The 16,346-nt window shown below is 49.6% G+C and overlaps 1 protein-coding gene across 1 annotated transcript; it reads right to left on the bottom strand.

Moving 5' to 3' along the window:
- Positions 1–2,015: 2,015 nt before the first annotated feature.
- On the bottom strand, positions 2,016–3,229 carry LOC119354635 (oxygen-evolving enhancer protein 2, chloroplastic). Its single transcript, XM_037621359.1, has 3 exons — positions 2,933–3,229; positions 2,563–2,846; positions 2,016–2,474 (listed from the first exon to the last, which is right to left on the bottom strand). The coding sequence occupies exons 1-3, from the start codon at positions 3,165–3,167 to the stop codon at positions 2,214–2,216; spliced, it is 780 nt and encodes a 259-aa protein (XP_037477256.1). The 5' UTR covers positions 3,168–3,229; the 3' UTR covers positions 2,016–2,213.
- Between the last annotated feature and the right edge of the window lie 13,117 nt (positions 3,230–16,346).

Below are 16,346 nucleotides of genomic sequence, written 5' to 3'. Positions count from 1 at the left end.
CCTGGAAACACCGGGGATATCAGATAGTTGCCATGCAAACACATCAATATTCCCCCGCAGGAAGGCAATGAGTGCACTTTCCTATTTTACATCAAGGGTAGCACTAACGATAAAGGTACCGCCAGTGCCATCCTCCCTGGCAGAGACGAGATCGGATCCCCAGGTCCGAATCAAGGCACCGCCGCTGCCAGAGGAAAAGCATGCCCGAGTCACCCACCACCATAGCTGCCGTCGCCCACACAGCCAAGAGACATAGCAACCACCACCAACATAGTGCCTGTCGGAGAGCCATGCGGACCGCCTTCCAGGTCCGCCGCCACGGCATCCAAGCCCCCTATCCCCACCAACCGCTCGCTTCACAAAGCGCAATCCACAGCAGAAAAAGTCCGGCATCAGCCACCGAGTTAGGGTCAACGCCACCAACACAGAAGCGCTGACACCAATAATCCCCACCAATGGACCGGGGGGACATTACCCAGTGACTACCGATGGCCATCACAGAGACCTAGCAAAAATACACCAAGTCTGCGGTTTGACACACCATCCGCCCGCCGACACCACAGATTCCCACTCACCACTGCCACAGACCACTGACGCCATAACGCGAAGACGCCTCCCCAACCAACCGCAAACACCCACCGTGGCGTGACCGGAGGGGACCCACAGCCGAGCATCCTCATGGCAGTCGGTAACTCCGTTCGCCGAGCAGCCAGTCCAATGCCCTGGTCCCATTGGCTCCTCAAACACGCCCCGTCCCCGCCGCCCAATGCCAAGATCTCGACCCCCATTCTCTGCCCGCCTCCACGCTCGCGGGAAGGGACCGAAGCTCCACATCAGACCGCTGGTACTCCACCAGACCCTGGCCGCACTCGCCACCCAAGGTTGCTTGGAGGACCATCAGACCCACCAAGGCCATCTGCGCCATTCCCCTTAGGGCTCGACACCCACAAAGAACGCAAGCTGCTGCAGGAGGGGGCCATCCAAAGCGCCATTTCCCACTGCAAGAGGTCTTCCAGGACCTCCGTCGTATGCTATCCTAACCTCCAACAAGGTCCCGTCTGAGCCCCCGACAAAGATACCGGTCACGACGTCGTCATCTCGAGCTCGACACTGACCAATCCAAAGAGAGACTCAAAACATATGGACCCCATCCTCACCTGTCAAAACCTTCGTGTCGCCTGCGCCTACAACGCCGCGACTAAGCCACCTTGAGGGCGGCTCCGTCCCGCTCCTGGCTCGGCCTTGATGGCTATCCTGCGCGTTGTTACTGACATGATTTTACATTCCAGTCAGCTAAGGATTAGCAAAACCGAACTTATATAGACACATTTTTTTGCGGAAAAACTTCCAATATATTCATCTTCAATCATGGCAGTACAACGAACACCAGAAATAAAAATTACATCCAGATCCGTAGACCACCTAGCGACGACTACAAGCACTGAAGCGAGCCGAAGGCGCGCCGCCGTCATCACCCCTCCATCGCCAGAGTCGGGCACAACTTGTTGTAGTAGACAGTCGGGAAATCGTCGTGCTAAGGCCCCATAGGACCAGCGCACCAGAACAGCAACCGCCGCCAATGAAGAATAACGTAGGTTGGAAGGATTCAACCCGAAGACACACAAACGTAGACGAATAACGATGAGATCCGAGCAAATCCACGAAAGATAGATCTGCCGGAGACACACCTCCACACGCCCACCAACGATGCTAGATACACCGCCAGAACGGGGGCTAGGCGGGGAGACCTTTATTCCATCTTCAGGGAGCCGCCGCCGTCTCGCCTTCCTGAGCAGGACACAAACCCTAACAGGACAGGAGAAAACGACTGGAAACGGAGCCCTCCCGCCGGCCCTTGGCAGGATCCACCGCGCCCCATGGCCCTAGGGCCACCGAAGACGAGGCGGACCTATGGCAGCGCCGGCGAGAGGCAGAAACCCTAGCTTTTAACTTATATAGACACATTGATAACACATTCTTCACAATACTAAATTGAAGCGCTGCCAACATAGATAAGGAGATACAAAAATGAAACATTATTACTAAGATTTCTTAATCATTGTGCACACATGAATCCTTGAGGGAAATCGACCTCTTAGTTCATCCATCCTCATGTACAAATCAAAGAAACACACATGCATGCCCTCGATCGGTCTCTACACGGTGCATCCCTGAGGAAATTTCCATTAAACTCGCCGGTCGGTCGTGTATATTTATGCGACGCTGAAGGATCCTGCGGCGTTCTCGACGAACTTCTTGGCGCCCTTGAACCACCTCTTGTCTCCGGCTTGCGCCTTGCAGACGTAGAGCTTGCCGTCGGCGACGGTGGCGGTGATGAGCTGGTGCTTCCCTCCCTCGTCTCCGTCCGCGGTCCTCGTGAGCACCGTTATGCTGTAGTACTGCTTACCGTCCACCACCGGCGCCGAGCTCTCCAGCACGTTCGCCGTCGCCACAGCGTCTGACTCGAACCCACCCTGCATCCCCACATCGTCAGCACACCTGGGGAATGCATGCAGGTGCGACAAAGGAGAAGAAGAAGAAGAAAGGAAGGAGTTATTAGACCTCGGAGTCGGTCTTGCCACCGTAGGACTGCTGGCCGAGGAGGAAGCCGACCTGGGAGAGGAACTCCTCAGGGGAACCGTAGTCGGTGATGGTCTTCTTGGTAGTGGGGTTGATTATAACGGAGAGGTTGCTGGTGGCGTCGAAGTTGTCCTCGTAGCGGAGCACCTGCCCAGGGAACTCACGCTCCTTGCTGGGGTTCCACTTGGCCGGGATCATCAGTTTGAACCCCTCGCCGCTGTACGCCACGAAGTCCGTGTTCTTCTTCGCCTTGCCGAACACGTTGGCTGCAACATATTCATTCGCGAAGTCACTCATCCGAAACCGAACCCTACTGTCACTGTCGCTCACATGCACGGCAGCTAGCTCGTACCTGCTTCTCCGTAGGCGGCGGCGGCGGGGGAGACCTTGACGGCGATGGCGGCGGCACCGGCGAGGAGGGACAGCGCGGCGCGCCGGCTGGTGACGACGGCAGCGTCAGATGCAGCCTCGTCATTCTTCTGCGCCTTGCAGACGAAAAGCTGGGTGCGCCCGACGGCGGGCGCAGGGCGCGCCGAGGCGGCCAGGCGCGCGGTGGACTGGTGGAGGAAGCAGGAGGTGGACGCCATTGCTCGCTGCTGTTTAGCTTAGCTTAGGCAGGACTGTGCGTGAGTGGCGTGGGTATGGTGTGTGTCGCGTTAACTAAGGTGATCGGTGGGGTCCGGAGGCGCGAGAGTACTTGTGGTGTGTGTGTGGATGGAGTTGGGATGAGGCGCGATACCATCGGATAAGGCCCCGCGCCGCGCCATTGGGCCACGTCGGATCGCGGTGCACCCGGTCATTCGTCCCCTCGCGGCTTCTGGCGACCGCGACCGCGACCGTAATTTCTCGATCCGCATCGAATGATCCGTGCCTGTCACACACTGGCAACCGGCCCAGTGTTTGTACGAATATGTCAGTGTTCTTGTGCTGTGTGTAGAGTATAGCACAAAAGAGTTGCGACATAATCCCAGCAGATCAAATCAAAGATTAGCATTTTGGATTAAGTAAAATGCATCAGAGATCATTAAACTTGCCACGAGAACTTACTTTGATCACTGTACTCAAAAATGTGGTCAGTACAGTTACTAAATGCAACAAGACATGAATGTACGGTCACTGCAGCGTATAACGCTCGTACTAGTCACTGTTGACCAGTCCACGACTCCACGTCGGTGTTAAGTGAAATGACCCACTTTGCAAGGTTTTTTTTTGTTTTGCACAAAATGGCTCGGTCACCTCTCTTCAAAAATTCCTATCTCCCAAATCCCTAACTTCTCCGACGATCCCAAATCCCTAACTTTCCGTCGATGACATAAGTCGTCCCATCCGTTGTTGGCCTACTCTCCATCGCCAACCGTCGTATTCCTGCTCACCATCGCCCACCTTCGTGGTCGCCGTCGCCATGTCGAGTAGCTTTGTTTGATCAATTCTCGGCGAACGAGTTGTGGTGATGTGGCTCGTTACATGCCCTGATTGCTAGTTTTCGGTGAAGTTCTACATCTCAAGCACTGAGAAACATGACAAATTAGTCTTCAACAGGTGTGTGTGAATCACGGTGTAAGCCCCCAGTGACGTTCATTGTTAATTTTGATGGAATTTGGCCGATGCTCTATGGAAAATTTGACACTTTTTTGATCTATTTGGTTTACATGATATGTGTACTTTATGGCATCGAGAGTTGGATTATGTAGGTTATCTTGTCGATCGTGAGATCTTCATTGGTAATGACGTGGTAGATGCAATTAGCGGTGTTGCTGCAACTACTTGCCCCCTTGATTTTTGAAGATTGTTGACAAAAATAGTAAGGGACTGATTTGTTTGCTAGTGCACACAGAGAGAAGTAGTCCCTGGAGTACCGAGAAGGATGTTGTATTCTTCCCTGAAGTCTGGAGAACTTCACCGAGGAACATCTATGTTACAGATAAGGAGATACATTTCGAGAAGAAAGAGTATCAAGAAGATTGTGTGAAAGAATTGACCCCTTAAAATTATTGCTGACACAAAGCAATTTCCATTCGGTATGTCCGAAGAAGGATGACTGCAGTCGGAAAATGGAAGGCAAAGTAAAGATGTAGCATTTGAGTCATAGGACCTCTGTACTATTAAGAGGGGCATAGGTTCTCGAAGCTTAGGTCTACTGTGATGCTTAGCCGAAACCTATGAAAGACTGAGAGAAATCTCTTTGTGTTTCGAACGATTACTTGTGAGCCAGAGATGATGTTCTTCTGGATTGCAAGAGATATACTTCAGACCGAGGAGTTAGCATTACTTGTTCTGCAAGCAATGTTACCGTTGTGCTCAAATTCCGGCCGTTGGAAACATGTTGGTTGTCCATTGGCTAGATCGTGTGTCCTAAATGGTCATTTCCCTTCAGGGTAGGTTGCGGGTATAAATAGCCACCCCGCTCCAACGTTTTTCATTGGCTACTCCGCTTGAGATTCTAAGAAGACTGGTTGAGCACCCCACTTGAGAGATTTGAGTTTAAGATCCACTGAGAGAAATTCAAGAGCCAAAACTTAGATAGTGATTGAACATCACAGTAGATCTGAGTTAGAGTTCTTGTACTTATTACTCTTGAGAGTTGCACACTCTCTAGACAGATAGGTGATGGCTTGAGTGTCGAAGAGTAGTTATCTTCACCAAGCTAAGTCTTCAGAAACCAAGAGTAATTGTGGTTCACAAACAAGTCTGTCAAAGGTTTGGAGATTGCCATTAATAATCTACCCCAAGTGAATTCAACCAAAGTCTGATCAGCTTTGGGTTAAAGGAGAATAGGACGAAGAGAGATTTGCTCATGTGTTTAATCAAGTCCCTCCAACCAGACGTAGCTCTTTATCAGAAGAGTGAACTGGTCTACCAAATCATTTGTCTCCATCGAGCACCACTGATTCATTGTACTCTACTACAATCCTTCAGTAGTTTATTTTCAGTGCTTTGTGCCTCGATAGATATCTTTGATCACTTTCATCCCCTTTTGCTTGTGATAGTTATCTATCTCTCTGTGCTATAGTTCATTATATCTGTTGTATGCTTTAGTATTTTTATGTCTAGTTGAGCGTGTTCATAACATGTTATCTTTCGTGGTGATCCACGTATGTAGTTTGCCTTACTTTCATTCTATGCCACCATTATGATAGCCAAAGCAGTGTGCTACAATACCCGAAAGATTATCTTCACCTTTTTCGAAAGTTTTGCTTAATCTTTCACCCTTCCAATTTGGTGTGTACACTTGCCTCTGCTATCCTTCGGTGCACTTGATCAAGTATTATATTTGTTGTGCTGATTGGTTTAGATTCAAAGTTTTGAAAGAAAATATGAATCTCCCGTTCACCCCCTCTGGTTGATATACTCTCGGCACTAACAAGCACAACAAAGGACATGAATGAAGAGCTTATTTGAGCAAGGGATGAAAGGGTTGCGATTGCAGGAAAAAGTAGAGGCACTAGAGCTGCAAGGGGTGTTTGAGGAAAACCTGCAGGTACAATAACCAAGCAGCAAGAAGATGAACTATTAGGTTTAGGTAGAGAAATGCTGGTGGTGCTGAAGGCATTAAGGCAATTATGGCAACTGTCATTCTGCTTTATGTGATGTGTGTTATTTCACTTCTAAAGAAAAAATGGCAAGTGATGGTTAGTTTGTTTAGGTGTACAAGTGGTGTTTAATTATCTATTGGTCAGTTATAAGGCATGTATGGCCTCATGTAAGACATGTTGATGCTGGTACTTCATATTTAACTTGTTTTTATGAACAAGTGATGCTTCTGCTATTATGGGTGATGTTGTGATTGTACAACTTGTTGATTTGATGAGTTGGTGCAAGATGACCATGATATATGAAACATTTTGGCATGTTGAGAATACATGTAAGATTTTCATACATCATGCTCTGCGACTAAAACTAGGTTGATGCTCTCTAAGAAACAAGATGATGATGTGACAAGAACATACTCAACCATGCTAAAACAGAGGCCCCCTCTCTCCAAGACAAGCTATAAGATTCACAAGCTTCACAGGGCATAACTAATTGATAGGACGACTAACATACTCAACCATGTTGCATGAACAAGGATCCAGTTGACACGGACATAAGTAAACTTGGCACATACATGATCAATAATTGACCCTCATATCCTAACATCAATATGAATCAACTATAACACTTCCGTGCTTCATGGATTGCTCCTCCTTATCTCATTTGCATAGTTCCAAGGCAACTTGTATTGCCCTTCTTCATCAACATGAATGATCTTCATGGCCAACCTCCTAGCCCTCTCAACTTGGTCTTTATTGGTGTCCTATGCCATTACTTTTGAACAACCCTTGAGAAGTTTCTCAAGTTCACTTCTTGGTCAGCTCTAAAGCTCTCTACATACTTTTTGTGTAAGGACATGACGAGTGAAAGCCTTCATCTTCCACTTCTTAGTGCATGTGTGTAAATGAATATACTTCACCATGAAGCATTTGGTCATGTTGTCATAAGAAACCCACAAATACCAAATACAGTCAGCATTATAGGTGGTTGTCACTCTTTTTCTATCATTGACTAGCAACTTGACATCAAACATATATTTGCAACAGTATTCCTTAATTTCTTTCCTCAGAAATTCAACAGTTTCAAAGACTTGTCCCAAATGTAATTTTGGACAATGCCGGTACTTTGCTTTGAAAGCTGTGAACTTCATGTCAACTTGTTCATCTGAATCTGGTGCCCATAAATCTTCACCTTCAAATTGATATTATTCCAAATTATACTCATATTTTCCTTTATTTCCTACTCTCTCGTTTCCTTTATGTGCTACTTTCTCTTTTGCGTTAACTTCACCTTTTTGCTTCTCTTTGTCCTTTCTCTCTTGAGGTTCATCCTCATCCACATTGTTAGCATATAGATCATCATCACCATGACTTATGTCAAAGTCATTGTCCACTATGGCACCAAGATCAAAGTATGAACCTTCAGAGTCACTGTCAGCTGTTGCATATTGAACTCCCATGTCATATGAACATTTGCTTTGTGTGGTTTTCCTGATGCACACTCCTATTCCACTAATAATATTGTCCTCTTGCTGACCGTCACTCTATTGAATTGGCTCTTGCTGAGTGAGATCTATGACAACAGGGTCTGTCTCATTCAGTTCTATGTTACATGGCTCTTGGTTAGCAGCTGAGCACTCTATTCTTGCATATACATACTGAAAGGATCGATATAGTTGACTAGAATGGGTTAATAGGCAACTAACAATTTTTAGCTTTTCTTTACCGATTTAAATTTTGCATCAAAATAGATTGTCTAGATATGCAACTAGGTGAGCAACCTATATGATGCAACAAGAACAAGTACACAAGCAAGCAAGGGATATAACACAAATAAGCCTGCACAAGTAAAGGCACGAGATAACCAAGAGTGGAGCCGGTGAAGACGAGGATGTGTTACCGAAGCTCCTTCCTTTTGAGGGGAAGTACATCTCCGTTGGAGCGGTGTGGAGGCACAATGCTCCCCAAGAAGCCACTAGGGCCACCGTATTCTCCTCACGCCCTCACTCAATGCGAGATGCCGTGATTCCACTATTGGTGCCCTTGGAGGCGGCGATCGGACCTTTACAAACAAGGTTGGGGCTATCTCCACAACTTAATTGGAGGCTCCTAACAACACCACAAAGTTTCACCATAATAGAATATGGCTCCGCGGTGACCTCAACCGTCTAGGGTGCTCAAACACCCAAGAGTAACAAGATCCGCAAGGGATGAGTGGGGGAATCAAATTTCTCTTGGTGGAAGTGTAAATCGGGGCCTTCTCAACCAATCCCTAGAAAATCAACAAGTTTGATTGGCTAGGGAGAGAGATCGAGCGAAAATGGAGCTTGGAGCAACAATGGAGCTTGTGGATAGAAGAGGTAGTCAACTCAGAGAAGAAGACACCCCTTATATAGTGGAAGAACAAATCCAACCATTATCCACCAACTCAGCATGCATAGCACGGTACTACCACACCAGGGACGCGGTACTACTACAAGGGCACACGGTACTACCGCAGGGCCCCGCAATACTACCGCCCGAGCAGCAGAAACCAGAACAGCCCAGATGCAATGAAGGAGAGGGCGGTAGAACCGTTGGCGCGGTACTACCGCTCCCCCTTGCGGTAATACCGCAGGGCAGGGATGGTCCAGATTTTTGGGAAGGCACGGACATAAAAAAATACATCCGTGGCAACTTCCGCTGAGTTGGGATCTATGCAAAAATCCGACACAGTAGTACTGCAAGCCAGGAGCGGTACTACCGCGCGGGGTGCGGATGTAAAAAATTACATCCGCTCCTACTGCTGCGCAAGCTGCTGAGCCTGGCCAGAGCGCACGGTACTACCGCGCACCTGGCGCGGTACTACTGCGTAGGGCACGGATGTAAAAAATTACATCTGCCCCTACTACCGCAATAGAAGCAGCACCTGGCCTGAGGCCACAGTACTACCGCTCCAAGGAAGCGGTACTATCATGGGCACTTGCGGTACTACCGCGCCAGAGGCCGGTACTACCGCAAGGGCCTGCGGTACTACCGCTCCTAGGAGCAGTACTACCGCATGCCCCAGATCAGCAAACACGACATTTTGCATAGACAAGAAAAGACGGAGGATGCTCCAAAGTGCCAAAGGAAAGGCGGTGCAAAGGAGTAGACATGTACGTGATGATCGGCCCCTGCGGCGGACAGCGGTACAGGAGGCGATGCGGTAGTACGGGAGGCGATGGGGCTTACGGCCAGAGTGACTCCGGCGAAGGGGCGAGGGCACGGGGAGGATCGAGGTGGTCCGGGGAGTCCTCTGGTGAAGGAATGAGGGAGGGAGGGGGCCGGATTCGAGCGAATTTAGCCGAGGCCGTGCGGCGGCCATGACGGCCTACTGCAGCGAGGAGAGGCTCCGGGGCTCGGAATACTAGCTAGGGAGGGGTCTGGGAGTGTGGTGAGGGCGATGGTGAGCTCAGAGTGCTCGGGGACGGCTTAAATAGCCAGCGGGGGAGGAGGTTGAGCTGACACCGCCGCGGACATGTGTCCGACGCCGCGGACGCGTGCCCACGCGCATGAGCTCGGAGGGAGGCGACGAGCGAGGGAATGGACGAGGGGCAGGGCTCACGGAGACAAGGCTGAGCTTGTGGACAAGAGGAGAAGAAGCCGAACGCAATAAATGCCCGGTCGACACTGTGTGCTCGTGGACGCGCGGCGGCTTGCGCGGTGAGGAAGCTTCCGGAGGGGGAGCGGGGTCCAGGTGATCGGCGACGATGAGGTGAAGCCAAGGGACATGCTCACGCGCGCTAAGACGACTATAGGAGGAGAGGCCCGAGCAAGAATCCATCCTGGGAGCGGCCAACAGCAGCAGAGCACACGCACAGGCTTGCCATTAACATGGTCATCGCGTGCACTGGCATGTAGCAGGGGAATTGAGCTGGAGCGTGTTGTCTAGTGGCAAGTTCATCCAGGGGAGGTTCCTACTACGGTGGTAGTTTGGTTAAAACCGCTCTGGTTAAATGGTAATCAAGCTCGAAAGTTTACTGCAGTAAACTTGGACGAGCACTACTGATCCACAGAGACTTGATTGAGGTCAAAGGAGTTGTCTGGGAGGTTTAACTAAGGAAGAACTACAATCCTGGAGGTTTAGAGAAGAAATGGACCAATAAATAATAGGGTTGCTTTGCAACTGCATTTTTGGTCCAGAAATTTGATTTGGATGATGCACTCACATGGAGTTATGGAACGGGATGCAACTTGGCAAATCCTCATGATATGGACATATAAAGATGTTGTAAAAAGCTCATACCAAATGGACAATCCAAAATGGTACTTGCTTTACAAACATCATTTCTGTCCAGAAACTTGGAAAAATTCTAGAGAAATAATGGCTTGATGAACCATGCCCAAAATGGGTGGAGGTAGGTTATATGGACAATAGAAGACCTAGAAAAATTGGCAGCCATAATGGAGCAAGATAAAATATACTTGCTTCACAAACTAAAATTTTGGACAGAATCAAATAATTGAAGATGAGCTCACATAGAGGCATGACATGAGCTCTACTTTGGTGGAGGGCTATGATATGATCATATGAGGGACCATGCAAAATGGCAACTCATTTGGATATGCCTAGCTTGCACCTCCTTCACAAAGCTTCTTTCTGGGTAGAAACTTTGGAAAATCATAATTAAATAATTACTAGGCAAATGAGGTTGCATTTTGGCATGTGGCAATGATATGGATAGGAAAAGGTGTCCAGGGAGTTTGAGATCAATTGGGAAGAGGAAACTAGCACTTGCTTCACAATGTGCCATTAAGGGAAGAATAGGAAATAAATTATTTGAGCATGATGATAAACATGACAAATGAAATATTTTGCCATATTTGAGAAAGATATGACCCAAAAAATTTATTAGAATTATTTGGGGATTTTAGGAGTGATGGAAATAAAGGTTGCTTCACAACCTAGGGCAATTTGAGTTATTCCTTTAATAGAAAAGGAACATTCCCAATAAAAAGAATATTGGGATTTGGGCTAGGATGAAAATGAAAGGGTATAGGGAAGGATTTGGGTATGACAAGACACTCTGGAAGTAAAGAAGAGTTCATCTTCTTCACTTTCTAGACCACAAAGCCATGGAAAAAGAAAACTCAAGCAAAAACCTCAGAAAAACAAAAGAAAAAGAAAGGGCCAAAAATCAGGCTGTCACACTCACCTACATCCTACTCTTGCATAGATTTAGCTTAAAATCTCAAGAACAACATGTATCTCCCCAAAAACCTAGAAACGCAAGAACGAACCAAAGAGAGAGCGATTTAGGGAGAAACCTTGTTCCATGGAAAGAGGAAGTGGTGGGGAATGATCCCACCGGACGGAATGCGAGGAGAGCGGACGGAGATGGAGATCCGACGAGGGTCTCCGGCGCCGTTCTTGGGCAGGAGAGAGAGAAAAGGCATGGGGAGGAGTGAATGGGTATGGGGGAGTTGGAACTCCCCTGGCCGCTCTTAACCCCCATGCGCTCTCGACTGCGCGGTAGTACCGCGTGTCATCGCGGTAGTACCGCCTAGGCGGAAGTACCGCACCGAGGGCGGTAGTACCGCTCCCCCAGGCAGCAGTAAAAAATTACTGCCATGTTGGGTGTGGTAGTACAGTGCGCAGCTCCTGCGGTAGTACCATGGCATGCCGTGGTAGTACCGTGTGCCTAAGAAAATGCAAGTTTCAAAACAGAGAAGACCAAAGGGCCTTTGCAAAGCAACCTTCAAGGGAACGAACGCACCAAAAAGCTGACACATGAGACAACACACACAAGCTCGACACGAAGAAAGAGAGACAAGAAACAACAAGGACTAAACAAGCAACCCAACCTCTCCAAAGAGAGGGCGGTGGCCGGAGCCACCTATGTTTAAGTCAATTGGTATGGCACCGCGAAGAATTATCCTTGGGCCTGATACGTCCATTTTGTATCATGCTTTTATAATCGATATTTATTGCATTATGGGTTGTTATTACACAATATGTCACAATACTTATGCCTATTCTCTCTTATTTTGTAAGGTTTACATGAAGAGGGGGAATGCCGGCAGCTGGGATTCTGGGCTGGAAAAGGAGCAAATATTAGAGACCTATTATGCACAGCTCCAAAAGTCCTGAAACTTCACGGAAGTTATTTCCAGAATATAAAAAAATACTGAGCGCCAGAAGTACCAGAGGGGGGCCACCCACCAGCCACGAGGGTGGGGGCGTGCCCTCCCCCCCTGGGCGCGCCCCCTGCCTCGTGGGCCCCCTGGTGGCCCTCCGATGCCTATCTTCTGCTATATGAGGTCTTTCGACTGAGAAAAAAATAATAAGCAAGCTTTCGGGACGGGACTCCGCTGCCACGAGGTGGAACCTTGGCGGAACCAATCTAGGGCTCTAGCGGAGCTGTTCTGCTAGGGAAACTTCCCTCCGGGACTGGGAAATCATCACCATCGTCATCACCAACGATCCTCTCATCGGGAGGGGGTCAATCTCCATTAACATCTTCACCAGCACCATCTCATCTCAAACCCTAGTTCATCTCTTGTATCCAATCTTTGTATCCAAACCTCAGATTGGTACCTGTGGGTTGCTAGTAGTGTTGATTACTCCTTGTAGTTGATGCTAGTTGGTTTACTTGGTGGAAGATTATATGTTCAGATCCATTATGCATATTAATACCCCTCTGATTATGAACATGAATATGCTTTGTGAGTCATTACGTTGTTCCTGAGGGCTTGGGAGAAGTCTTGCTATTAGTAGTCATGTGAATTTGGTATTCGTTCGATATTTCGATGAGATGTATGTTGTCATCCCTCTAGTGGTGTCATGTGAATGTCGACTACATGACACTTCACCATTGTTTGGGCCTAGAGGGAGTCATTGGGAAGTAATAAGTAGATGATGGGTTGCTAGAGTGACAGAAGCTTAAACCCTAGTTTATGCGTTGCTTCGTAAGGGGCTGATTTGGGTCCATATATTTCATGCTATGGTTAGGTTTACCTTAATACTTATGTTGTTGTTGCGGATGCTTGCAATGGGGGTTAATCATAAGTGGGATTCTTGTCCAAGTAAGGACAGTACCCAAGCACCGGTCCACCCACATATCAAATTATCAAAGTACCGAACGTGAATCATATGAACGTGATGAAAACTAGCTTGACAGTAATTCCCATGTGTCCTCAGGAGCGCTTTCCTTCATATAAGAGTTTGTCAAGGCTTGTCCTTTGCTACAAAAAGGATTGGGCCATCTTCCTGCACCTTATTTTCTTTTATTACTTGCTACTCATTACAAATTACCTTATCACAAAACTATCTGTTACCAATAATTTAGTGTTTGCAGAGAATACCTTGCTGAGAACCGCTTATCATTTCCTTCTGCTCCTCGTTGGGTTCGACACTCTTACTTATCGAAAAGGCTACGATAGATCCCCTACACGTGTGGGTCATCAAGACTCTCTTCTGGCGCCATTGCCGGGGAGTGAAGCGCCTTTGGTAGGTGGAATTTGGTAAGGACAAATTTATATAGTGTGCTAAAAATTTACTGTCAATTGTTACTATGGAAAGTAATCCTTTGAGGGGCTTGTTCGGGGTATCTTCACCCCGGCCAGTAGAACAAATAGTTGCTCCTCAACCTACTGAACCTACTGAAAATGTTTACTTTGAAATTCCTTCGGGTATGAAAGAGAAACTGCTAGCTAATCGTTTTGCAGGAGATGGAACATTACATCCCGACTTACACTTAATCTATGTGGATGAAGTTTGTGGATTGTTTAAGCTTGCAGGTATGCCCGATGATGTTATCAAGAAGAAGGTCTTCCCTTTATCTTTGAAGGTAGATGCATTGACATGGTATAGGCTATGTGATGATATGGGATCATGGGACTACAAACGGTTGAAATTGGAATTCCATCAGAAGTTTTATCCTATGCATCTTGTTCATCGTGATCATAATTATATATATAATTTTTGGCCTCGTGAAGGAGAAAGCATCGCTCAAGCTTGGGGGAGGCTTAGGTCAATGTAATATTTATGCCCCAATCATGAGCTCTCAAGAGAAATGATTATTCATGTCGGATTTCGGGTTCCGGCAGACCCTTGAGGTTCGAACACTGGGGTGCGCGCGGAGATTTTGCCTCCTACCTACCTACACCCCTCCGCCTTGCTAGGATCTAAACTGTCGAAAGAACAACGCAAGAGACACGGGGTTTATACTGGTTCGGGCCACCGTTGTGGTGTAATACCCTACTCTAGTGTGTGGTGTGTGGATTGCCTCTTGGGCTGATGATGATGAACAATACAAGGAAGAACAGCCTCGCGAGGGTCTGTTGGCTGAGGCGATGAACTGCTGGGAGGAGTTCAGTCGCCTTTTCCTCTCTCTCTCTCTCTCTCTCTCTCTCTCTCTCTCTCTCTCTCTCTGCTTCCAACCAGCTGTCCGAACTCCCTCAACCCTCAGCTCATCCACCCCCTTGCTATGTGGGTGGCTGGTCCTATTTATAGAGGCCCTGGTCCTCTTCCCAAATATCGAGCGGGAAGGGAGCCAACAATGGCGGGCTAATTTGAAGGGGGACAGCAAGTATCAGCTATCCAGACAAAAGTAGTCTTCGCATGCGCAAAGCTCTGGTGATGACGCCGTCTTGGGCTCCATGGTGACCTCTGTCTCGTAGTCCTCCTGGTCTTGGTCTCGTTGCACCGAAATGGCAACCTTTGCCTGATGCCTCGGTACTCCGCGGCTGCGCTTGCCCCCTTTGCACCAAAGAGGGAAGGAGGACTTTGCGCGGGCTGGCACCCGCCTGGCGCCCTGTGACGTCATGGCTTGTGTCACGGGCACCTCGTGAGGTACCCCGCCTTCATCTCCCCCCCCCCCTCGTGAGCCAGCCCGATGAGGCCGTGCCTGAGGAAGCTCCGCATAGTCCGCCCCGCGAGGCTTGGCCCCTCGCGAGGGTCTTGGGTTTTTGTTGGTGAAGATGGGCCGTGCTGGGCCCCCTCTTGAGCCACGCTGCAGGCCGCAGGCAGGCAAGTCTGGAGACCCCCGTTCCCAGAACACCGACAGTAGCCCCCGGGCCCAAGGCGCGCCCGGGCTTGGCCGTGCAGGGAGGCGGAAGGGCAAGAGCGAAGCGCCGCGGGCCCTAACAGCCTGCGGCCTTGGGCACCGCGTGGCGGTCGATCGGACGCGGGCAGCACTGTTCCCCCATGCCCTCATCTCGCGCCGTGCTAGGCGGACCCGTAGTCGTACACAGTCGTTCCCCTTTTATCGCCCGAGCGCCCTCTGTCCTTCCTCCGCCCGAACTCCGGTTTCTGTTTTCAACTCAGTCTCGAACCTCCCTCTCCCCTTCCCATCGCCATGGCTCCGACGAAGAAGGGGAGAGGGAAGAAACCCGTGTCTCCGCCTTGCCCGCCACCGTCGGCGGCCCCCGCCGAGGGCTTGGGCAAGGTCAGCTTGGCTCTGGCCACCATCTTCAATGAATGCGGGAGGACGACGGCCTGGCCCGCATCCCACTTCTCCGTCGACAGGACAGCCACCGAGGTCCCGTATCTTGCCGACGCCCTGTGGGCGGGTCTGGTTCCCCCCCTTTTCTGATTTCTTCAACACCGTGCTTTCCCACTATCAGATCCACATGATGCATCTGGGTCCTGAATCCATCACCCTCCTTTCGGTCTTCGCCTTTGTTTGCGAAGCTATGGTGGGCATCCCTCCTTCGGTTGCCTTGCTGCGCCACTTCTTCTCGTTGCATCTTGTCGACCCTACCCAATGCTGGGCTTGCGCGAGTTTCGTCGCCGCGCCTGATACTGCGGCCTCTGGGATTGACTTCAAGCTTCCCCTACCCGCGGTTGGGTTCCACGAGCGGTGGCTGTATGTGGACGCAGGGGTGCCCAGCCCCCTGCTATCGGAGCCGACCTCACCTGCTGTCCCCAATTTGGGCTGGGGCCAGGAGACGCTCGAGAGCCCCCGGCTCGTCTTCGTTTGGCGCCGCTTCGCGCTCTTGAGGTCGCTTGGCGTGACAGCGCCCAAGGTGGTGAAGGAGTTCCTGCTATGCCGCGTTGCTCCTCTTCAACGCCACTCTCGCCGGATGTGGGCCTTCTGTGGGCTCGAGGATCGTATGAGGCTCCGGGAAGAGGACCTGGCTCCTGAGGTGCTGAAGGCGGTGCTCTTGACCCTGGCTGGGGACCCCAACCCCGGCAGCGTCCGGCAGGGAGGGGCCCTGCTGTACCTCTGTCAGAGCAGGGTCGACTTTGTGAAGCAGATGCCTGTCTTTGAT

The sequence above is a fragment of the Triticum dicoccoides genome, chromosome 2A (assembly GCF_002162155.2).
Source record: "Triticum dicoccoides isolate Atlit2015 ecotype Zavitan chromosome 2A, WEW_v2.0, whole genome shotgun sequence".
Lineage (NCBI taxonomy): Eukaryota > Viridiplantae > Streptophyta > Magnoliopsida > Poales > Poaceae > Triticum > Triticum dicoccoides.
The sequence above is the reverse complement of the archived record's forward strand: the minus strand, read 5'-3'. Positions and strand labels throughout refer to the sequence as shown.